Source organism: Ixodes scapularis, unplaced genomic scaffold (assembly GCF_016920785.2).
Source record: "Ixodes scapularis isolate PalLabHiFi unplaced genomic scaffold, ASM1692078v2 PGA_scaffold4__175_contigs__length_147842914, whole genome shotgun sequence".
Taxonomy (NCBI): Eukaryota; Metazoa; Arthropoda; class Arachnida; order Ixodida; family Ixodidae; genus Ixodes; species Ixodes scapularis.
In genome coordinates, this window is record NW_024609879.1 from 74,275,210 (window position 1) to 74,299,883 (window position 24,674).

General features: G+C 42.8%; 1 protein-coding gene across 1 annotated transcript in view; it reads left to right on the forward strand.

The window, feature by feature from the left end:
• LOC115314936 overlaps nt 1-24,674 on the forward strand; it is a 53,198-nt gene that overhangs the window by 21,762 nt on the left and 6,762 nt on the right. The window contains exons 5-7 of the mRNA XM_040210152.2: nt 5,964-6,001; nt 11,484-11,604; nt 14,566-14,616. Of these exons, the coding sequence (XP_040066086.2) occupies nt 5,964-6,001; nt 11,484-11,604; nt 14,566-14,616 (210 nt within the window). The remainder of the gene's footprint in view (nt 1-5,963; nt 6,002-11,483; nt 11,605-14,565; nt 14,617-24,674) is intronic.

Here is a 24,674-nt window from a genome sequence, read left to right on the forward strand (position 1 = left end):
AAAAAAAAAAAAGGAAAGAGAAGAAAACAGCAAAGCGTTGCGGATGTCGATGTCGGCGAAACCGCGGGATCGAGCACTGGGGCGAGACCGACTCGACAAGATCGCGGGCGGCCTCTTATCTAAGGTGAGTCACTATCTCGAAGATTCGGCGAAGAAGGCTCGAGCGTCGCGCGCTCGGGGCGAGAATGAACACGCGCTTTCTAGAACAACAAAAGCAGGAATACATGATAAAAGTTAGGTCCGGAGCAAGAATAAACGAGAACCTTCTAGAGGTCCATGACCCTGCGCGCGGCAATATTTAATTAGACGCTCTCTCATTCTAGGCATTTCCACGCTCACCCTAGCTCGCCTCGCCTAAAGTAACTGAATCCTGGGAAAATAGCGCCAAGCTCACCTTATGTTCGCCGTTTTGGTTCATGAAATGAGCAGTTTTTTCCTATCCATTCTTGGTGAGCCGATCTAAATTTGCTGGTGACGGGTAGCTTTATTCAGACGTTCCTTGTATGCCGTGATTTTGCTAATCACACACCGGCGAAACAAGCGTACATCTTGGTACCGCCACCACATGCGGTGTCGGTGCTTGAAGGCATCGAAAAATAATTGTCCCGTCTTGAGGTGCGTAAGGAGAGCATTATCATTGTAAGAGATCAGTGGAGGCAAGCATGGTTGATACGTTGACTGCATACACAGTGTCGAAAAGGCTTATATTGGCGAAGGACGCTTTTAGTACAATGATGCTCCACAGCAATCTTAGCGCGACTGCTTCAGAATGATCCTTTCGAAGCTTCAAAGATTTGAATGGACCACAATAGCGATTGCCATGGCAACTGACACCAGTCAGCCATTCACCTTGCGTGGTTTTGTGTTATGTATGTTAGTGTTTGTTTCTGTCAGGCTAGCACGCAGGGAAGTCAGTGGTGCTACTTTCCCAAGATCCAGTCACTTTAGACTCGCCATGGTACGATCACATGCACTCACTCTACTCTCACTCTCGCCCCTTTGCCCTTTGACCTTCCACCCTGCATGTACTTGCGAGATCGTCGCTGACGACGCCTCACGATCTTGTCTTTGCTGGAGCTGGTCGCCAGCGGGTTGAAGTCAAAATAAACACCTTCTAACATCTCTTGATAACAATCACACTGATCGCTGCTGAGATAAGTGTCAGAGACTTGAACGAAGGGAGCAATGCTGTAGGCGTAATCACCTTGAAACCACGTGCTCAAAACGTAACTCGGAGGAGGGTCCGGCGTATAAATTGATTTATTTGCGAATCTTTCATGCATTTTTGAAAACAAATTGACAAAAATATAGGAACATGCCATGGGTCCTAGCAGTATAGTTATCTTATATTTATTTTTAAAGTGTCCTAACCCCTTTACGATAGAAAAAAAGCAGCGTGGGTGCGTTTTCGCACCAATAACTTTGCGCCTGTTGCACACGCGGCATATTTATAGCAGCACTGCGCTACCTACGCGCTCCAAGTTTTTCTAAAGCTCACTGATTTAGTGGGTTTCGCCGAAACTGAGCAAAGCATATAATTAAAACCGCATGTTTATGGTCACTAATTAAAAACTTTAGTAACATACTCGTACTTTTCTTGATGTCCTGAAGATTATCCCCCTGTGTTATGTCCCCCTGGGCGGATAACTCACCTGCGCAACCCGCATTAACAAAACTTTCACAACGCAAAAAGAAAAAAAAACAAAAAAACAAGAAAAAAAAAACAGCCTGTTATATTTAAGAACCTGCTGCATATAAATATTTGTTCTAGAAAAAGAAGGAGGCATGGATTGAAACAATTCCTGTTTCTTACATCTACTCGTCCCGCGAAGACATTTGGCTATGGAGAGTTTTTAACCTGACTGTAAAATAATAATAAAAAAAGGGACACTTAAAGGGACCATGAAATCACCTTTGTACTTTTGCCGGATAACTTTTGCATTAAACCTTCAACGTTCACTGAACGCCGAACAGGCATCCGTTTTCGTCTCGGTTTATTCACTTCTACGCAAAAAACGAATGAAATATCGACTTTTTCTTTCTCTCCAACTGACCGGAAAACAATTTGCGGCGTAATTTTGACGGTCGTGACATACTCTGGCACAGGAACCGGAAGTTCTCTCGGAAGTACGAGAATGGGAGTGTTAGCTGCATTAGCGGCGGCGAGTTGGGGGTGCGCCGGTAGGTTTTACTGCGCTGATGGCGCTGATGTCACCAACGTATTTTCGGAATCGGCGCCTCTCATCGCCGTGATAGCCATGGACACATCGCAGCTGAGCGAAATTCAATGAGATATGTTGCGCTACAGCGACAGCATGGGTCTAGTCCCATACGCCGGTATGCCTGTTGGGAAGTGCGGCGAGTCTTCCGGGAAAGACTCCAGAAGTCAACCCAACTGTCATTAAAAGGCGGCCCGTGTCAGTCGTTTGCAAAGCGACGTAGATAGAAACAAATTTCGTGGCCTCGGAGATACAGGAGCGAGCCGACGTTAAAAAAGATACGGTTGAACTACGACACTGTCAGCAAGAGCCACGTATGTACCTGTTGACACTCGGAACGAACGCGCCCGTTTGATGGAAGTGCTGTATTCGCGCTGTTGGTATACGCTTCGAGACCGATCTTTTATGATTGCAACTCGATATTGACGTGACACTCGGCAAAGGAAGGTTGGACCGTACACGTAGAAAAATAAACGTTCGTTGGTTGTCGCAACATGGTCACGTGGTCGCAACCAAGTAACTGAGCGACGCTGTCGGCCCTACTGCGCAAGCGCAGTAGTTGCTTCGTTTACCAGACGATAGATGGCGCTTGGCTCTCAGCATTATCAAATTTGGCAATTTTCGCCACATCTCTATTTATTCTACAAAATGTGGATATGAATATTATGTAACCAAACGTTTAGTAAACATTTCTGGCTATTTATTGTTTATGGTCGCGGTGCTGGTGAGGTAGGCTCTTACCCAATAGGCGACGTGGATTCGGCTGACGTGTTGCGGTTCCGCGGGTGCCTCATAGTGAAAAAGTAGAGAGCTTTCGAAGGAAAGAAAACGTAGAAGAGTCCAGTTTTCTTTTAAAAGTTCGATAGCGAAGAATTTTTTTTTGGCTCTCTATTTTTGTGTTCCTTTTCACACCCTTTACGACGATCGGTGGATGATATTCGATTTCAGAATCGTTTCATGGCTCCTTTAATATAAAAAAAACTATTTCAGAATAAATTCGTTGATATAAGAAAGCACCGGGGTAATAATGAGAAAAATAGTATTACATATTTACGTCAAAGTCTATTTAAAATATGTGACAAATGACAGCCATGGGCATACACGTGAATGTAGAAATTTAGCGCTTGGAAATCATGTTTCAAGAGCAGCATCGGCATTGTGCTCCGTTTTATTTCCTTACCATGAAAGTGTAACATCACAAGATTCGAACAGACTAAGAGCCACACACTTCCTTCAAAGTAATCTGCAAATGTTATTCAAAACTTACAAACACAGGTGCAGCAAGGTGAGCTTGATAAGGAAGCGTTACCGAAGCGAAACTATTCAATCAAATTTTCCAGTGGTTTTCTGTAGGATTGTGTAAATATTCAAATTTTCGAGTAACACGCTTTTTGATATTCCCTCCGAGATAACTGCCATATTCTTATTTTATGAAATGGTGCTTGCGGTGGGTTAGCCCCGTTGAGCGCGCTTCTTACCGCACACTGGCGAATTGCGGAGAAGCAGCAACCGTGGAGCTCGCTTGCGCCGGTGTTGCTACTCTGCAGTTCACCGGTGCCCAGTAAGAAGCGCGCTCAACGGGTTTGCCGGCCGCCATCAACGCTTCAAAAAGTACAAAATTGGAATCGCATACTTAGCAGAAACGCACACATTTAAACCTGTATGGTGCACGTGCGCGCATGGTGTATTAACAACGAAACATTGGTGAATGTTGCTATCTACGCTACATACATATATATATATACTCTGGTTATTATGCAAGAGTATATGTTAGGCAGAAATGTCCTGACAACCTGCATTTATAATTCATGATTGTCCGAAACCGAGACGCGATAACGGAATAGTGGCGTGGCATGTCGACTAGGGAGTATAAAGAAATGCAGAGGAGGCGACAGTTGCCGGAAATGACGTGGCTACACCCGATCGCGTTTTTTTTCCTCTACTTCTCCGGCCGTGCGATGCAGACGACAGTTTTTACATTGTAGTGGTCAAGCGCACGAGAGTGGACACCTCATTCGCAGTAATGCGTGCAGTCGACTGTAGATCAGAATGTTTGCTGCCGATTCCACGCTGCAATAAGCACTCCCCAGGCTGAAAGTCGGACAGCATTACGCATTGACCACATTCGCACGTTGTAAAGAAATCGTACACATGCATATTCAACACCAGGTACGCGCTTCGCGCTTGACGTATGGGCGTTTTCAAGCTCTTACGAATTCCTGTTCGCAACGCGAGCGATGTCTTCAGCCATGGGGAAGGGGCGACGACTAGGCGATGTCTTCGTGCGAATCAGCTTGGTGGAGGGGCATGTCGTACGGAATAAATCCAAATTCTTTTGAACGCTAAAAACACTTCCTTTCCAAAAAAGACAGACAGGTTAGTACCGCGAACGACAGCTCTGAAGTAGAGGTCTCACGCCATTCGTTCGCCGCTATCTTACCGTTTCGTCCAGCCGTCAAGCCCGCGACTCCCGCGCTGCTCCCGCGATAAGACGCCATGTTGACAATTACGCAGTGCATGTGGTCCCATTACTCTGCAACTTTGTTTTTTTTTCGATCAACGTATTTGCAGCTTCTTAAGAACCACAAAAATAGGTGTAAGTTTATTTTTTCTTAAATTTTATTTTTAGGTGTTTGCCTGCGATCGATGATCCAGGACTTTAATTATAATTTGCGGTTGTGTCTGAACGGCACGTGATCACGGAGAAGAGAGCGAGCGCGACTCAAACTGGTCAGTTCTCAATTATCAATTTTCGGGAGAAAAGAGAAACGAATTTTAAACCCCAAATTTTGTCTTGGGTGGCTGGGCTCTCATATGTTATGTACAAATAAAGACCTCGGCGAGCATAAACACCCTGTTGGTGTCCATTTAAAGCAATCCCGAAGATTTGTGTTCTCATCGTTCCCGCGCTCCAGACATAAGCTATGTTTCTTACAGCAATTCACGTGTTTATACCCCCAAAAAAGAAAACGTATGCCCTTATTTCTGGCGTTTGTGGAAATGTCGTTTGTCTCGAATTGAAGTTAACCAACCTTCTTCCCCACCAAACATAATGAAATTCTTAATACTCCAGAACTCTGGGATACCACTGTTTGCCACCATTCTATGGAGACGAACTCGTCCCTTTTCCTCTCTTTTTACTAGGGAATCCATCCATCTCACGTTCGTAAAAATATTTCGCTCTTAAATTGTCGTCGAATAGTTAATGGAAAAACAACATCTTCCTGTGTTCGAAAATGCTTCCCTAAGAAGACGGGGTTGAACTCGCTGAGGATTTGAGAATGACAACGTGTTCAATTACTTCCGCCTCGTGACTTTATAAATAGGCCGAAATGCCGATGATATCACAAACGGCTCACGGTCACATTTATAAGACCAAATAAATCTCAATTTCAGCAGGACGGCGAAAAATTCTTACCGGTTTTAAAATTATCATTCCTTTTAGGCACGCGGAGCTTCTGTTACTGACTTAGCGGCCAGATTGACAAAGCAGCCCTATGTAAAAGCTCATATCATGTTTCGACTTCTCAACGCCGCTTCACTGACGCTAAACTTTGGCATCGAATCTTCTCTTTAAATAAAATGTTACAATGGAACCATGTTTGAGTCGCGTCAGAGTTGGGCACCGATAAAAACAACATCGCCCATTTCATTCAATAAATCTGGGTTCTCTCATCATTCAGATATCATCTACTATATGGTTATTCAGATAAAAACAACAGAAAAACATGTTTGTTTTTTCAGATACTACATCTATGCTGGCCGCTTGAGGGACCTAGAAGGTAGGTGTTTCTTACTAGTTCAGAGCTTGGCATCTGGTGACGGTAGTAGGGTGATAAAATAGCGGTGATATAAAACGTAAGTAGTATAACGATGTTGAAGTTATCTATATTTTTTTTTTCAGAATAATATATATAGCGTATAATACGATAATCCACCTCGTGGCATTTAACAGTATTTCCAACAAAATAATATAGTTTAAATTTTATACAAATAACCAGATAATCTGCTATGCGAATAGCACCGCACCGTCAGCGGCAATTCAGAAATTATTACATCAGCCTTCTTACTGCACACTGGGTGCAGGCCCAATTCTCGAATAACATAATTGGCAGCGACCTTTAGTGTTTCATGTTTTCGGATGAATCCGAAAATTATCTGCCGGTAAAATTTTGGACAATTCAGATTCGTCCGATAAATTCAGAATTTTGATGTGCCGAACCTCCCCGCCCCCTCAAAAAAAAAAAAAAAAAAAAGAAAAGACGGTTTTTTGCAATATATTTGATCAGTGTAGGGCTAATGGTCCTGGGAAAATGCAACCGCAATCATCTTTCGAATCTGGAGCCATCGTCAAAAGGGGTCTTACCGCTCATCTAGACAAGGTAAATGCAGGACAACAAACAGGTCATTGTGCATGCGGGTAAAGACAAAAGACACTGTTTTGGTTTCCAGTTTGGGCCATACAATTTGTGCTTTAGAGAAAGGAGAGGTTATGTATTTGTAACAGTGAATGCTATGGACCATAATGATTTTATAAAAGGGGAAGAGGGGCAGTTGAAACTTCTCTATTAGGTCCTTAACGGTTAACCACTCCACCTTGCGCGGCCGGGGGGTAGGTTTTGTCCAGAACAATGAACGAAACTCGAACTACTTTCAATCTATCCGAGTCAAAAGCAGTCCATTTGTACGTTAGGTAGCCCAAGACTACCAAACCGCAGCCCGTCTTTCGTATTAAAACGCGTTCCAATTCTTTTTTTGGGGAAGTGTTCATGTGACCGGGAGGGTGGCCAAGAGGGTGGCCGGGGAGAGGGGGGAGGGGGTTGGTGGGGTAGGGGAGGGAGCCGCGAGCCGCACTTTACCACGCGAAGAGCCGCAGCTTGGCCACCCCTGATATATACGGTGCAGCCTTTCCCTATGGGGAGCGGAAATAAACAGTGCGCAAAAATAGACAAGGACGAAAGGAAGATGCGAACGACACAAGCGCCTTTCGTCTATTTTTGCGCGCAGTTTATTTCCGTTTACTATGAACCAACCCGCCCTACATCACGACACTAATCCTATAGGGAGATTGGCTACCTAGATATCTTGAGAGACGGGCCCTTTCCAACATTTGCGAGCTTAAATGACGTGCCACGTCACTGCCGCAACTCGGAACTAGCATGGGCTTCAGGTTCAAGGGGGTGCTGGGCCATTGTTACTGTGCTATTGGAAGTTCCTTCCGATTCTCCAAACTATTTTCTATGCGTCCTCTTTCTTCTGAGAAGTGTTGCGTAGTCGGGGCCTTGAACCAGGTAGCGTGCGAACAGTGGGGTCTTAGCATCTTTTGCCGCAGGTCCCCAGCTAGGAATTCCATGAGTAATTGTTTGCTGGCATCCATTGTCCGCTCCTAACCGTGTCTCTTGCCTTAGCCTACACAGTACACCCAGCCGGAAATGCTGAGTCGCAGTCCGTTGCAACACGAGCCTGGTGGTGGTTGACTTGAAACAATATCCGAATGTCTCTGCGCCCGTAATATTGCATGGCTCAAAGGTACGTCATCAGTCGACGTGAACGTGACCTGCTTCTCTGGTGAACCGATACCCAGGAAGGGGGCCAGACGCGCCTCGCTGTGTCGACCCAGTCGTCGTACATCTGTGACTCGTCTCGAGCACGCTGTTTCTCAGAGAGCTCGCACCTGATGGATTTGGATTTGGATGATGCTAGGCGAAACTTGAAGACTGCCATTCACGCGTTGGAGGCGCGGGGTCGGCGGGAAGGACCGTCACAACAGGGATGCCGCCGTGTCGTTTTTTCAACCTTAACAAAAGATAAGAGATGTACTCCAGAATGCTTCAGGTGGTCCACTATTGTCGAAAATTCTAAATTCAACTAACTGCCTGCACGATCTTCAACGAGGTCACTTACAACGAAAGTACGTATTGTTCTCTCATACAGCAGCGTGGGTAAATTTTCATGTTTAAGGCAACACCTACAAATAAAAAATGCCAGTTCTTTCCACCGTACGCCATGTGATCAATGTTGACTGGGACGCACTTAATAAACAGGGGCGTAATGAGGTTTTGATGGGATTTAGGGTGACATGGAAATTATTTAGAGGTCAAAGTCTTTTCACATGGCTCGTCAGACAGACAGGATGTCAGGGAAGGGACCGCGATCAATCCTTGATGGAACGTTTTTTGTGCTCATTGAAGACTCCTTTTCGTCCGGAACCACTACCTCCAAGGCGAAGTGCCAACCCTGCGGGAAAGTAACTTCGGGTTCAAAACTTCCACTTCAAACTTCAAGTTTCATCTCAGCTGGCGTCTCAAACCAACTTTAAAAATGTATTGCAATATCAGTATTTCAGTATTTGTATTTCTGCCCTCCCTAAAATGTATTCCTGTATTTGTATTTCCAAAGACGTTTTGCCTCTTTTTTATAATGTATTTCCGATACGTATCGCTAAACATTTTAACATATATATTTGAGTATCAATATTTTAGCTACAATTTTATGGATCTTAGTATTTGCATTTTCAAATACATTTCTGAGTATTTCTGCCGAACCTTAATACAGGCGTGATATTTTAGCTGTTTTATACGCACGACGCGGAAGCAAAGAATCAATTGAAATTGATTTTGGTAATTGATTTTAAATAGGATCTGAAATGTTTGGTAATTGTGCCATCGACAGAAGACGTGTTTTAAACTGCCTTAACTTCATTTACCGAAGTCCAGGTTTTATAAACATCAAAATGCGACCTAAAACTTATCTTGAAAATGATGACGTTTTCTGTAGCGAATAGTGGCATTCACACGATTTCTGCAACATTGGTATTGCAATGGCAAATTTTTATTTTTAGGAAAACGGCAACAACGTGCCCATAACACATCTTTCTCTTTCATCGGACATAAAACGCCTGTGGTAAACCAAGGTTGATTCTGTCTGCGTTTGTTTTACAGTCAGTGTTATTTTCGAAACTCTTCGTCACAGCATCGCACAAGGTATTGTCGTTTCAACTCAGACATTCTCTCCTCCCTAGCCAACATGGCTTTAGGGTGGGTCGCTCGACCACGACTAATATCACCTGCTTTATGCTAACAGCTGCTCATGTCGTTTCTAATAGAGGCCAGCATGATGTATTTACTTTGACTTAGTACAACATTTCCCCTTGTAGATCATTACATATTGCTAGCAAAGTTGTCGAAACTAGACGTTCACATTTATTACTTTCGTTGCTCATAAGTTACTTGCGTGATAGAAAGTGGTTTGTTAGCGCGAATGGTAATTATTATGCAACTTAACAGGCTACAACGGGAGTACTTCAAGGCTCAGTCCCCTCCTGTTATCCGTTTTTAATGCGAAAACATTAACGGTCCCTTGGAGCGAACCGACGTCATCAGATTTGAGGCCGCTCCAAACGGCCCTTTCTCCTTCCCCAATGTCGCCTGTAGCAGAAATCTGATGGATAGGCTCCCATTGGCTGGCGCGCGTCATCAAGAAACGAGGCTCCCATTTGCTTTCGTGCGGCGTAGTTCCAAAAAACGCCACCTGAGAAACTCTCTCCATGGCGGCGCAGCTCACGCAGTGGCCAGGCCGCCGGTAAGAGGTGGTGGCGGCGCAGAGCCCGCCCGGGCGCACTCCGGAGGGGATGCACGGCCGAGCTCAGCGCGGCGCGGCCACTTCACGAGAGCGTGCGCTCGGCCGTCGGCTGGCGAAACGTGGCCGTCAACGCCACTACGCCGCAGACGAACTAAGGGAGCGGAAGAACGATATTCATGCTTTCGCTTTCACAATTCATAAAAAAGCGTTTAGATGTCCTCAGACTTTTGTCAATTCAATGATGGTTTCCTACTCTTCTTTTCTACAGTACGAATATGATGTTAAGATGTTCATAGAGGTACGAGACGGTCTTGACTGTGTTTTGCTACAGAAGTATGGGAATGCCTTCGAAAAATGGTGCACCCATAGAGACTTAAAGCTGAATACTTCAAAAACAAAAGTAGTGTCCTAGACACGAAAGACACATAATATTATCATTCCTTTTAACATTCAGTCAGATCTTTTGACAAGTGGGAAGGAAATCAAAGATATTGGAGTGGTATTTGACAATACATTACGTTTCTACAGCCATCTTGATCACACAGTGAGCGCAGCTCTCCCCACGCTGGGTGTTGCGTGCCGCATCACTTAAGAGTTTAAGAACCCTAGCGCTTTTCTCACAGACTGCAGTGTCTTGTGTCGACCAGACATTGAATATCCTTCTCTTGTTTGCAATGGAATTTGTACAACTAATTTTATAGATCGCGAGTGTTCAGAACCAGTTTTTCTTTCTACTGACATCGATACTCACCGTGCAATGCGTCCAGCAAAGTCAATGACTTAGCTGTCCCAGTTCAACGTAGCTTGGCGCTGCCTACTCTGCGGCGTAGGAGACAAATATGCTGCTATTCTATTTCTATACAAACTTATCCATGTCTTAATTGACAGCACTGCATTGGTGTTTAAAGTACATTTAAAAATTCTCCTGATAACTACGAGACATAAACACCATTCGACAATGCGCGTCTAAATAATCTTAATTACCTCGTGTCAAGGACTGGATACGCACATAATTCCCCATGTTTGGTCGCTCTTGTTATTTAACATTAATGCACTGAAGTTCATCAAAGCGCTGAACGTCAACGCCTAAACTTTTTCTACTGTTTCCGGTTCTAGTTCGCGTTGTTCAAAGCCGAGTTTTAGAATCTGACTTTCTTTTTTCGCTTTACCTACAAATTGATCGTGGCGGTAGCACCGTCATTATTATATGTATGACTTATATGTGGCTTTTAATCTCTTTTTATTTTGTCCCTCTCGTGTGTTGATTTGTATTGTGTTATACCACTTATGTTGACTGAATACAACCGTACTGAGGCCGGAAGGTTTTTCCTGGGCACTTGAATAAAAACATTGATTGATTGACTGAATAATAATAATAATATAATGTTTTGACGGCAGAAATAGCTACGACGGTTAAAAATCGGAAGATAACACTCATGTAAAATATACAAACAAAATTCAGGTATACGAGAGGCTAAAGGTATGTGAAAGCAATGTACCTTAAATAGGTACATTGCTAACTCTATCTAGAAATTCACGTTACGCGACCTTTCTGAGACCCAATACTATGTATAATAGTTTGGTAGTTTAAAGGCACAATGAAGAATCTGACTTAACAAGGTATTAGAAAATAAGAAAACGTCATACATATGACAAAGTTCCCTCTTAACGTGTATATTAAAGGATATTCAAGGTACACGACTCTCTGTGAGAAGATGGTGCCAATGCTTCTGACGTACAATTGGGACACTGTGGACGACACTCCGAAGGCGGGAATATTGTTGTCTAAGTTAATCACAAGCAGGTGAGTAACGTTAATTTATTACTCCTGGTATTTATTCTCACACTTATTTACACTAGATGGTTAGCTGCATTCGTATCTTACGCCAGGCGACAATCAATATTATATTATATCTTATGTAATTAGGCACTAATTTACTTTGTTTAAACACGGCTATCCGCTTCTGTCTGCCAAAGACTTACGCGGAGGCCCGATTTTTATTGAGAAAAGCAGTTGCACATGCTACTTTTGATAACTAGCACCATGCCCTTAGAGTGGCGGCAAAACATGCATTGGTTTTCAAATATAATATGGAAACGTTCCTCTGTCCACTAAGCAGGGTGTCGAACCGGAACCGAACCGAACCGAAAACCGGAACCGAACCGGTATTTTTTCCGGAACTGGACCCAAACCCGAACCGTTATATTGTTATCGCGATGAACCCGAACCGGAACTGAACCGGAAAAAAAATAACGGTTACCGGCGCATGTCAAAACGGTTCGGCCCAGTTCTGCTGCGCCTGCGGCACAGCAGAACTGCATTCATTCATTTATTGTCAACATTCATTGTCAACAGCTGCGGCTGTTGACAATGAATGTGCTATCAATGCCATTTGTTTTTTAAGTGCCGTCAACTGACACACACCCTCGCTTACATATTTTTCTTCTCCACTTAGTCTTAGGAATATAAACGCTGCATCCATGAATCTTGACATAGGAACCAGTATTGCGCTGGCCGCGGCTTGCACGGAAGAAAAAAAATTAAAAGGCTGTGCAAAAAAAAAAAAAAAAAAAAAAATCGCGTCACGGGATTTTACTTTCCTACAATCTCGTAAATCCTAAATGCTGCTGTGTGCTCATTTCATAACACGTTTCTAGAACGCGCGGGTTCTTGAAGCTTGCTTCCATCGCAATGAGAAAAGAAAAGGCTGTGGAGTTTGATAATAATGCATCCGGTTTCGTATAGGCACTTAGAAGCTAACATATTTGTGAGGCAGCGAACTCTTCTATTTTAATATTTATCCTATTACGTCCTTCTGGCGTTGCGTTCGGTGAAGTGTTTTTCATATTCCGTATCTTGTTTAATGAAAACTTCTTTAAGGGTCTAATTTGAGTTACCGAAAGCTAGTTCAAATAAAGACAGCTGTATTTTCTCCCCACTGTTCCTTCAATTGCTTACACGACGAGGTGGCGGGATAGTTAGCGAGTTCTACTTGTAAGTGGGTTTGTAAGGAGGTCGCGGATTTTACTGCTACTGCGTCGGACCCAATTAGATGAAGTCCGAATGCGTAAACGTCGGTGAGGTAACCTTTGAGTGCACATAAAGAAACCATTCCTGGTAGAAATCCCTGAGCCTTACACTACGATGTATCCCGTTTCGTATGTGCTGATTTCAGATGTTTTATTTGTAATTTATTTTGATGTTGCAATTTGTCATTTATAATTTCCGAACCGATTCGCGAACCGGTTCAGCGCCCCGAACCGGTTCGCGAACCGGTTCGCGGATTGAATTAATCGAACCGGAACTGAACCGGAACAAAATAAATTTACCTGAACCTGAACCGTAACCGAACCCGTATTTTTTTCGGTTCGACACACTGCCACTAAGTATTGCTTTCCAGCGCATCATATTTTTGCACGCTAATGAATAAAAAAAGATTAGCTATTTGTCCACTTTAAAGCGTTAATTGGACGAAACCTAGTTCTATAAGTTAGCTTAATTTATATCGTACATTTATCTACAAAATACCAGACTGAAAGCTTTATTATCAAGCGCTGTAATCCAGCAGCACATTAACGTCCAATGCAACCGATTCAAAATTTGTTTCGATCTTTAAGGCCTAATAAAGATAGCAACAAAGGAATGACTGGTGTTCATTTATTCAGAGATATATTGAAACAAAAGCCATAGTAAAATAAGTTACTAAAATATATGCATAACTTAAGTAAGTGCTTACTTTTGTACAGTGCCAATCAAAGCGCAAATAGAAGCTGAATTCATGCTTTATTTTTCATAATGAACCAAGTGATAACTTGCTTTGCTCTAAGGCCTATTGTCAACCAGTCTAATGTTCTTTAATTGTTCATTTTTATCGAAAAAAAATCGCAATGACCACATATTGCAAAAACATTCTGCTTTTTTTAGGATCTCCAATATATATTATTGACATATATGAAAAAAAAAAAAACTGGCGCTCTAATATTTGTACTTTTAAAGAACTTAGTTAATAGAATACACTGTCTTTATAAGGCTTACACTTGGTTAAGAAGAATGACAAGTTGTTTTATGTTATACAGTTACGCGCTCAGTCTTTGTTCCTGTGACGCTGGCACAACTGCTGCTCGTAATGAAACATCGCCTAGAGAGTCTCGTTCCTTCCTTGTTTGATATTCCTTCTATTTTGTGAAACAATAATCAAGGATCAAGACATTTAATATGGGCCGCCTATGCGGCTGTATATCTGAGAAGATGAAATGCAATCTGCAGAAGAACACTGGGTGGTCCAATTACGTGTCCTCTTTCAAGCTTAAATTCCATAGAAACTTTGATCATTCTTCATCTCACGAGACCTGCATACATAGATTGAGGTTCGTAAACCCAATTTGCGTACATCTGTTTGAAAACAGTTGAACGCTAAGGTCACAAATATCAGTTTTATATTTTACGCAGAGGTAGTGAAGCTTAGGTACTTCAAATATGGTTAAACTTATAACAAAATACTACATAGATAGAAACATAATTTCTAGTGGGGATTTGAATAATGCAAGAATCAATTTTTATACGTTTCTTTAGTAATGCACGCTAGTACTTTTAATTATAGGTCATCATACGATTGATATATATTTGAGAGCAAGGATTCACCGAAAAATATTTGCAATTATGCTGCAATGTCAATAATTGTAGGCCAGTTTAGAAACTGAAAGCCTTTTGTAATGAAAATGGGGTTAACAATGTTATTATAAACTGATCAGTTTTGTTTTACAGTCTGGACTATGTTAAATGGAAATCAACTGTCCCAAAAGAAGACTACTTCATGTAAGCCGATAATCTGATTATCTTAATAAAATTCGTAATGCTTCGAAACTGAAATATATATATATATATATATATATATATATATATATATATATATATATATATATATATATATATATTGATATGTTCATGCATTCTTCTTCACTTGAACTGCTGACAGGCCTTTTATAATGCAGGCTGACACAAAATTACAAAAAAAATATAACGGAAGCAATACCTACAACGAGTGCCAATTTCATAAGTCTTTAAATTTCGTACAATTCGAATAAAGGTGTTTTTAACCCAGCATACATTAGCTGCATATATTCCAAAAGTATTAAGTCGCATGGGTAAAACAGAACTTTATATTCAACTCGTTGTCAATGAGGGTACAGCAAAATAAGACTTAGAAGCGGAGGAGCCTAAATAACCACGTTATGCCACAGTGAGCATAAATACGAAGGCCATTTTAACGACTCGCATAATCCTCGTGAACTCTCCCGCCGTTACGGTGATCGTAATTGTTTTAAAATTGCCGCTGCACATATTCTATTCTCTTAGACAAGAGAACTTTATACAATTAAAAAAACTTGAAAGACAGATAAACTTGACTAGTATTATAGTTGACGTATACTGTAAGAACTGATGTTTAGAGTAGCGCAAGAAGTCACATATGCAAGCGTATAGATGGTTGAAAATGATACAAATTTCAGGATTCCAACTCAGGCGTTAATAGACCGTACTTTATGGGCACGCGCGATAGTACATTTTGCTATGGAAAAACTGTCTAACCAAATAGGAACGAAGAAATATTTCTGCCTCGAGAGAAAAACAACAACAAACAGCCTTTGTTGTTCCGATATTTTAAAATTGTATGTTCGTGCTATACTAAAGGGGAACAGCATCAAGGTATGGCTGTAATAGCGCACGGTTGAGAGAGGCTGAAATACCAATATATATATATTACGCCATCTGCGAAGTGGAGCACTTAAGAATATAAGATGCTTGAGTCAAAAACATTAATAGTTCTATAAAAAAAAACAAAAAAAAACGACAATACAAGGTTTGACCATTGCAGTACTTCGGACTTAAGGACATAATAAGGGTTCGGTTCCAAACCAGGACACCGTGTTTGATAGATTAGTGAGGTAGCTGGGTAACCATTCATAAAAAAGAGCTATATATTGGACAGTTCAAAATAAATCGAATGCCTTTGACCAGTGAAAATTAACTATATTGTCCTGCCCTCGACACTAAACCTTTGCGAACACTATAATGTTACAAAATGCTGATCTCGGACAATAAGCGCCAGCGATGAACGCAAGCCATAACGATGAACTAAGTATAAACACTGTCTTTCCGTTTCCATTTTATTAATACACAAGTCCACACCTATTTTACCATGTTGAATTAACCTGAGACTGGGGTAGAGAAGAAATATCAAAACGTAAGAGGGACAGAAAATAGACAGGACGACGTCTCCAACTCAGCTCACTTCTACGTTCCCTTTACGTTCCCTTCTACGTTTTGATGTTTCTGCTCTACGCCAGTCTCAGGTTAATTCAACATGGTTAATATTCGCCAGCTCGCCTGCACTCTTACGATTTTTTACCTATTTTACATTTTCTGAAGTGAGCACCTCATCTAATCTTCGTACAACTCTCACACTTTCTGTTTGAGAGGGAAATTATTAAAAAAAACACTGCATTTAAAGCAACTGTCGGCATGTACCACCTAAGTAAAAAGATTAAGGTTGTCCCTATAATCATCTACTAAAATAATTAGCATCTGAAAGCTATTTGGAGATGTTATCGTTTCAGCCTTCTCAAACGTTTAAAAATAAGGTTCAAAATATCGCCCCCAATGTCTTCAGCACAGTGGCATTCTTTCGCATAGATCACTACGCACATTCGTTCTGCTATTTGTAAGTGTCTGGTTTACCTTATGGTCGCCAATTAGATAAGATCCTGTTGATACGAGACCAACTTAGTATATTACAGGGGTGACCAGTGTGACATAAAGTTAGAGCTGCAGACAAAACTACAAAAGTTCGAAGAGCTTAATGAAAGAAAGGGGGGGGGGGGGGGCTACTATTAACAAGAAATGTAATGGAGAAAGCAGTCCTTTCCAAAGGGGACAACCGCAGTTAATGAAAAAACAAGCACCAGGCAGAATAACGTTTCTTCAAACGCTAAGCAAGTGCTCGGAAATGAGTACACAGATGAACATATGGGTGCTTCAACGACAGATCATTGAATAATGGTCCGGGTCATGTTTTCTTATATTTATGGTGCCATGCACTTGGGAGGAGCATTCAGCTATATGCCCACTTTGTAGCTACTGTTCTTCTAGAGATATAAAATTTCGAAGCTCGAGCCATGGAGATTGCCAAGGTTTCACTATGTTACTTTGCACAGCCGTCTATTTTACACCAAAACATGCATGTAGTAAGATTTTTTATTTATTTTATAATATATTTACACCATATGTACATAATACTAAAATCACAATAAAATATTCATAGTCATACGAACAAAAGCTACAAACATGTCAAGTAAACATGTTAAAGAGACACGCTCACAAATTATTTACCAACAAAGCACTTCGTATAGAACGGTGCAAAATATATTAAAATTAGCATCCTTAATTACGTTTTACGAATATATATGAAACGATAAACTTGACCAGTTTAGAAGTTGTGTTGTTAATGCAGATTCGCAGCTGATCTTTGTAAATGTGGCAAAATTGATGGTCGATCTTAAAAAAGTCAATTTTATTCTTTTTACACCGGAGATGTTAAGGGCTAGTTTTCCGAGGATCGTGTCCCCCACAAAAGAATGTCGACATAAAACTCTCGATAGCTATCGCCATCTATGAGTGACGGCGGCAACCAGAACACAGGCTTGCCGGCCTCGCTCATAGATGGCAGCAACCTTTCCAGCTTTTCCTCTCTGGTTTTAGCCAGGGTGGAAAGGCTTAATTTCTCTTGGCGTCGTCCTAGATGTCGTCCTCGAGATCGTCCTCGAAGTCGTCTTTGAGGTCGTCCTAGACATCGTCCTTGAGGTCGTCCTTGAGGTTGTTCGAGAGGTTGTTCTTGAGATCGTCCTAGAAGTCATCTTTGAGTTCGTCCTAGAGGTCGTCCTAGAATTCGTCCTTGAGGTTGTGGGGCTCTTTACGGAGATCCCTCTACTAATAATCGCCGCCCGATCGGTATGCGCTCCGCCCGTTACCCGTCACCACAACACAACGAGAAGACAGCGAATGGGTTTACTGCACCTCCCGGTTGCCCGTCGTCGAGAGCCGGCAGTCCAGGCCCGCCGACCCCTGTTGTGGCCCATCGATCAGAGCTCACAGTCGGAGTCCGTGTCCAGGCCTGCGGATTGCCTTTCCCACGCCAGTGCTGCGTAGGCTGGCTGTCCCGGGCTATCAATGCCCGAGTCTCGCTGCGGAACCACCCCGGGATCGTGGTAGCCCAGGTCATATGGCCAGGACTCGCCGTTTCCACCGGTCCGGACTTCGAACCTCGCTGGTGGACCGCTCCGGGGTTCGCCATGGGCCAGGCCAGGCAGCCCGGCTCCGACGTTCTTATCCAGCTCCAGCCTCGCTCAGCATGCACCGTCTCGCGCCAGCTTGTGACTTCTTCGCCGACCGCCTGTCACATGCCCTCTGCTCGTCTTTCACCCTCGGTTCCCACAAGGTCGTCGTAGACGTTGTCCTTGAGGTCGCCCTAAAATTCTTCCTTGAGGTTGTCCTTGAGGTCGTCCGAGACTTCGTTCCTAAGGTGGTTCTAGGCGTCGTCCTTGAGGTCGTCCGAGACTTCGTTCCTAAGGTAGTCCTAGGCGTCGTCCTTGAGGGCGTCCTAGACGTCGACTTTGAGGTTGTCCTAGAAGTAGTCCTTGAGGCCGTCCTAGACGTCGTCCACTAGGCGTCGATCCTTGAGGTCGTCCAAGAAGTCGTGTTTGAGGTCGTCCCATCCTAGCACAGCTTCGCTGGTCTTCCTTCTTCACCAGAGTGGAAAGGCTGAAAGTTTTCTTTTAACTCTCTTCAACCGTTTGCAGTGTCTTGAACTAACTTGAACTAACTTGTTATGGCAAGATATTGAGTAACATATGACCTCCCAAATAAAAAAAAAACGACAACAAACCTTCATTCGAATCAAACGAGATTGTCTGCGACATAGGGGTTTTGATGCACGACGTCGCCTGCAATGAGACGTATTTTAGAGCCGGTGAAGGCTGTACAGCGGTGCTTCTCTATCTTTGGGCGTAGAAAGTTGTGCTCTCTCTAGCTTAGCTTTATATTTGTGTTTCCTTGTACTGCCTCCTAAAAGCCCCCTCCTCCCCGCTTTCCCGGTCATTTTTCTCACGAAGGAATGCCGACTGACGCCACTGCTGCCGACAGTTGAAAATTGTATCGACAGTTCATTACCTTGAAACCGAAATCCCGCACTCACTAGAGAAACATCTGTCACAGCAAAAAAAAAAAAAAAAAAGACAGGAAAAGTAGTATTTGAAACTCTGTATCTTGGTGTCCAACATTACGTGACGGAAAAGAAATCATCCTACCATTTCTAAGTATCGGTGCGTACCGTACAATGGAAAACAGGTGGAGTGTTTTGTTGCTGGGTGTCTCCATGTCAGCTCATACAATGATAGTACGGGTAATATATTTTATATTTCTGTACCACATGAAAGTCATATGTCCCTGGGGGAGGGACTCAGCTATATACAAAGGGTGTTTTACGAAACATAGGGCAAATTGTTCCTGTGGAAAGTACACCTTACACAGGAAAAATGTTAATGCATATTGGTCCCTGCCAAAGGGCAGATTTAGGAATAAAGACCAGTGTTTGATATAATTAGGTTAATAATGACTTTTATTAATGATTTGTTTAATTATGAAACTTAAGGGTTTCATTTCAATTAGAGACATGGTGGGCATCTTCGAAAGCTATTAAACCTACCCAGATTATGAAGATTAGCATACACAGCATTTTACGGCGCAAAAAACAAAAGGAACACTGAATTGGGAGTGTGTTGAAAGTGGTGTGGGCCGGATTGGGGGGGGGGGGGGGGGGTGTCAGCCGACACTCTTTCGTGAGAAAAATGACCGGGGAAGGAGGAGGCGGATGGTCTTGGGAGGCAATGCAAAGATACACGAATATAAAGCGAAGCTACGGACAACACGACTTTCTACACCCAACGATAGAGCAGCACCGCTGTAGCCTTTATCGATACTAGAAACTGCCTATTTGGGGCCGACGTCGAGCGGCAAAGCCTCTATAACAAAAACAAGCGAGCTCAATTTGAGTGAAGATGTGTTATCGTGTTGCTCTCAAGGAGGTCACAGGCTACTTAATCTTTTTTATATCACATGTCAGTTGAAAACACCACAAAAACCAATGGAGAGTTAAAAAAATAAAGTATGATATTAAATAGTCATAAGCAATTTTGCCGCATTTAGAGAAATCAGCTGAGTTTCTAGATTAATACCAAAACTACAATAATGGCCATGACACTGATCTGCACTATAGGGGCCTGGATGGCTCATAGCTGCTCTCTGTGACTGGCGCAAGTGAAGCCACCGGAAGTTCGAAGCTTGTCCCGAAAGTCGGGCGTGTGCTGGGCTTCCTAGTGCATTCAGTCAATGTTTTGGTCCATGCTTTTTTGTGTCTTTGATTGTGTTTTAATGCTCCCGCTTTGAACTAAACCCTGATAATAAGGCATTTGAACGTGGGACATACGCACACTTGATCAGCTAGAATCTCAAAATGTTCACATCGAATGGCTTCCCAGGAGACTTCTCGGGTCCGCTTTCGCTGTTACTCTGCAACAAACAGGCTCTGTTGGGATGACAAGAAAAAAATACAGCCCCCTGAACGCTGTTCGATGCAGTACTCGGAAGAATTGAAGAGCTTCCGGGACAAGCCTCTTACTTCCGCGGTGGCTTCATGCGTGTCTGCTCAATGCGCCATCCAGCCCCTATAGTGGAGATGAGTGGGCCAAGATTCTCATTTTGATGTATTTTTGCGCAATTTTATTAGAAGAAGTTTTTAGGTAAATAATTTGTGAATGTGTCACTAAAACTTGTTAACTTGATCTGTTTTGTAGTTTCGTTGCATAAAAACCTTTCATCGGAAGCTTTATTGTATTGCGCATGTCGAAAACCTTTAAGAAAATATAAAGAACAAATGATTATTATGTACATGCTTTGGTGTAAAATTTATAGCTATGCAAAGTACCATAATGAAACCTCCCGTATTGAAACTCGGTGTATGGGGCCCACCAGGATTTCTGAAATGTTTTGATGTATCCATCAAACTGTTTGAGGGGTGTGAGATGTTTGTCGAAGTATTCTAAGGGGCCTGCGCACCCTTTAAGAATTCATAAAAAATCTAAAAGACCCGTCCTAGTTTTTTTAACTGGTCTGTGGAAGAGATCACCTGATCTTCCACGATATAGGCGTCGGGGAATCCGCATGGCCATTTTTTAACTGGCGGTCGCAACGAGTGTTCGAAATCGAGGAGACGTTTCCTGTCCCTATCCGGTCGTTGCCTTGGCTAACGCGGCCCCGTTGCTGTGTCTGTGAGTTGTGTGTATATGTTTCCTGAATGTGTTAGGGACGCCAAAGGACGCCAAGTCCTCGCTCACGAGGGGGATAGGGTGCGTGGGAAAAATATTGGGGGGGTCTTTTTGCTGTTTGTCTGAAGCTAACCTGTTTTTAGCCAGTCGATATATGGCCTTCGTGTGAAACTGGTTGGCCTATTTTTCTTCGCCAATGAGCACAAACGAAATGTGCAACAACGAGCGGGCGCTCAGTGTCGGCTTCCCGTCTCATGCGTGGGACCTATCTTCTAGAGCAGCTGGGTTTGCAGACCAAGGCACTCTCTCAAGTGCCCTGTTCCTCGTGTCTCTTCGTCCGTCCAGCTTCAGAAGCGTCCGGCGAGCGAAAAAGACGCAGGATGCGCCACCGCGATGGCATCAGAGACGACATCGTGACTGTGCTCAGGTTTTCTCAACGGTGGGGGATATTAATTAGACGTTCTTGGTCTTCGCTAAACTTGCTACTGACAGTGTGCATCTGTGGGTATGATGCACCTTATCGGTTTTATTAGCTGAATTACCGTACATCTTAGGAATTTACCTAGCGGCAGTGTGGGCACTGCGATATATATTTGTTTGCGCAAAGAGCTGGGTGGACCCTATTTAATATTTTTTTTATTTATTTATGATACATACCCTCAACCGCCAAAAAATTGTAGCGGGGAAGGGTAAAGCAAACAAAGATAAAACAAAATGACAAAACAAAAAAGATGTGGCGAGAAATTCAGATATCAAAAATATACTCCGATTGGCAAAAGCTGGAAGCAACAAAACAAACAAACAAAAAACAAAATAAACAAATTAAAATGAATCATGTCAGCTCATCAAACCGAAATGGAAACAAAAATCGGCGAAAAAAAATAATCGGGTATAATTGCGATATCTGCTGGAAGGTGGTTCCAGTCGTTTGATGTATGCGGGATAAATGAATAAAAAAAGTATTCGTTTTACAACGTGTTAATCCAACTTCATTCTCATGGTCCAGACGGGAAGAGTAATAGTTAGGCAGTGTAAAAAAATGTTTCACAGCGACTGATGATGATACACTTGATGAAACCGGCAAAGTCGAAAAAACTTTCTACATATTGACAAAGAGGGTAACAACAAAGTGGACTTAATTGATGATATGCTGGCTGTACGATTATAGTTAAACAGAATAAAACGAACGGCGTTTGTCTGAACCATTTCGAGAACTTTATGTAAAAAGGCGTGCTTAGGATCCTATATAGAGGCTGCATATTCTAATTTTGACCTTACAAGAGCGTTATAAAGATGAGGTTTTAAGTTAACTGGGGCCGTTCTGAACTTCCGTCGTAGGTATCTTAACATGCGGCTACCGTTGGCGATTATTATATCGATATGAGGTTTCCCGGTTAAGGTTGATGATATAGTAACTGGTAAAGGCGAGCGAGTTGAACATGAATGCTTAAAATCGAAAGAATAAAACACGGAAGACAAGCACAGCAGAACCACGTTCTTTTATTTAGCATCGACGTTTATTTCGAGCAGGAAAATTGCACCCTGAACGAGACCCCAACTAAGATAGGGAGATAAGGGGGAAGGAAAGCTGTGAGATAGAAAGGGTGATAAGGGGGAAGGAAGACTTAGAGATGGAATATAATACAATCAGCAATACAATGGAATACAATACTATATGCAAAGCCGTACGCAAGCCCCTACCACCAAGTTTGCCCCACCGACCTTTCTAACAAATGCAAAACTGTCCTCCGACACAGAGGCTCTTCTTTCAAAAGAACCTAAGTTCGCATTAGATCTTCCCGTCTCGAAGGTCAACAACTTGGCAGCCATCCACCAGGTTGCAGCAGTTGCAGCAGCCGGAACAACAACGACAGGAATTTTCCAGGCCAGCGACCAGTTCGGTCTGCTACCATCCAGCTACCCGGCCCATGGCAAGTGTCAACATTCGGTCGGCACTAGCGTAAATTTGAAAAAAAAAAACAACCTCAAGTTCCCCCAGGTAGATAAAACGGGAGGTTTCGTAGTAATTAATGACGAAATGTACAAAAGGAAAATCAAAGCCGCGGTCGATAAAAACTACACAGCCATTAAGAAGAGGCCTTCAGGATCTCTCCGCAGCAAACTGAAAGAACTATGCGTTCAGCTAAACCCACCAAAAATGAAAAATTCGGTAACAGCTCCAGTCAACCAGTATCTGCAAGTATTCTTCGCAGCTAACTCGCATAAGCCGGACGTCCCTCTCCGCACAATCGTATCTGAGATAGGATGCTGGTAGAAGAACCTCGCTAAGTTTCTCCAGAAACACCTTTCCGGCGTACATCCTTCACAGCCTTTTTAAATCAAAAACTCTCAGGAGCTTATCAACGCCCTAGAACCGGTTCATACTGGTGCTCCTAACTTAGATTCCTTTTCCCTAGACATAGAAGATATGTTCTACAACCTGGACATTTCAATTCTTCTTGAATCCGTAGAAGAAGCCGTCACCGAACACGGAAACTGTAGCTTCCAAAACTCATCCGGAGTGTCACTTTCCGGCTTCCTCGAGCTTCTGCAAGTCTACCTGAAATCAACAATCATCGTCACGAACGAAAAATCTGGATACAGAAATCCGGGGTGTGCGTATGAACTTTCTTTGCACCCATATTAAGTGAAATCTACCTGTCTTATGTCGGTGGAACCATACAGGTAAAGCTTAAGAACACTAGCCCGGAATGCACCGAAGTCCGCTACGTTGATGACTACCAGATTACTCACCCTAAAGCCTATAAAGTCAAGGTGATCGTGGCCGCGTTTGAAAGCGCAGGAGGCAAACTAAAATTCAAAAAGGAAAATTCATCCCCGGACGGGCTACATTTTCTAAACCTGAGATTTAAAAAAAACAACAAAAAAACAAAAAAAAAAAAACGAAGGTGTTGGCTGGCCATTAAGGCAGCGTTCAGAAAAGCCAGTGCTCCCTTTTGAGAGTGCTCATTCAAAGTCTGTTAAAATAGGTATAATCAAGACGTTAATCACATCAGCAAAAACAAAATCCTCTTCACATTCGGCAACAGATATCATAAATAGTCAAACTCGACGGCTCCTGAGTTCTGGATATCCGGTGGAACGCCTTGTGTCCGTTTTCCGCCAGCTTATTAACCCAAAAGTAACTACAAAAACGTCTTTCAGTCGAAGGATAGCCAGCATACCATACATTCATAATGCTTCCCATCGTATCCAATTTATTGCTTCACGCTATGACATGAAAGTTGTATTTTCCAGTAGATTCAAATTGGCAAGCATGTGCAACATGATCAACCGAAAAGAAGCCAAGCAGGCTTGCGAAAAAATGCACGCCACGCTTTTCTGGGCCTGCAGCACAGAAAAAGTTTACTCCATCCCCCTCAAATGCGGAGCCGAGTACTTAGGACAAACCGACCGAGATATAAATGACCACTTACGTGAGCACAAAAACGAAGCCACTTCAAGAACTGATAACCCCATTCATCCTATCGCGGTTCA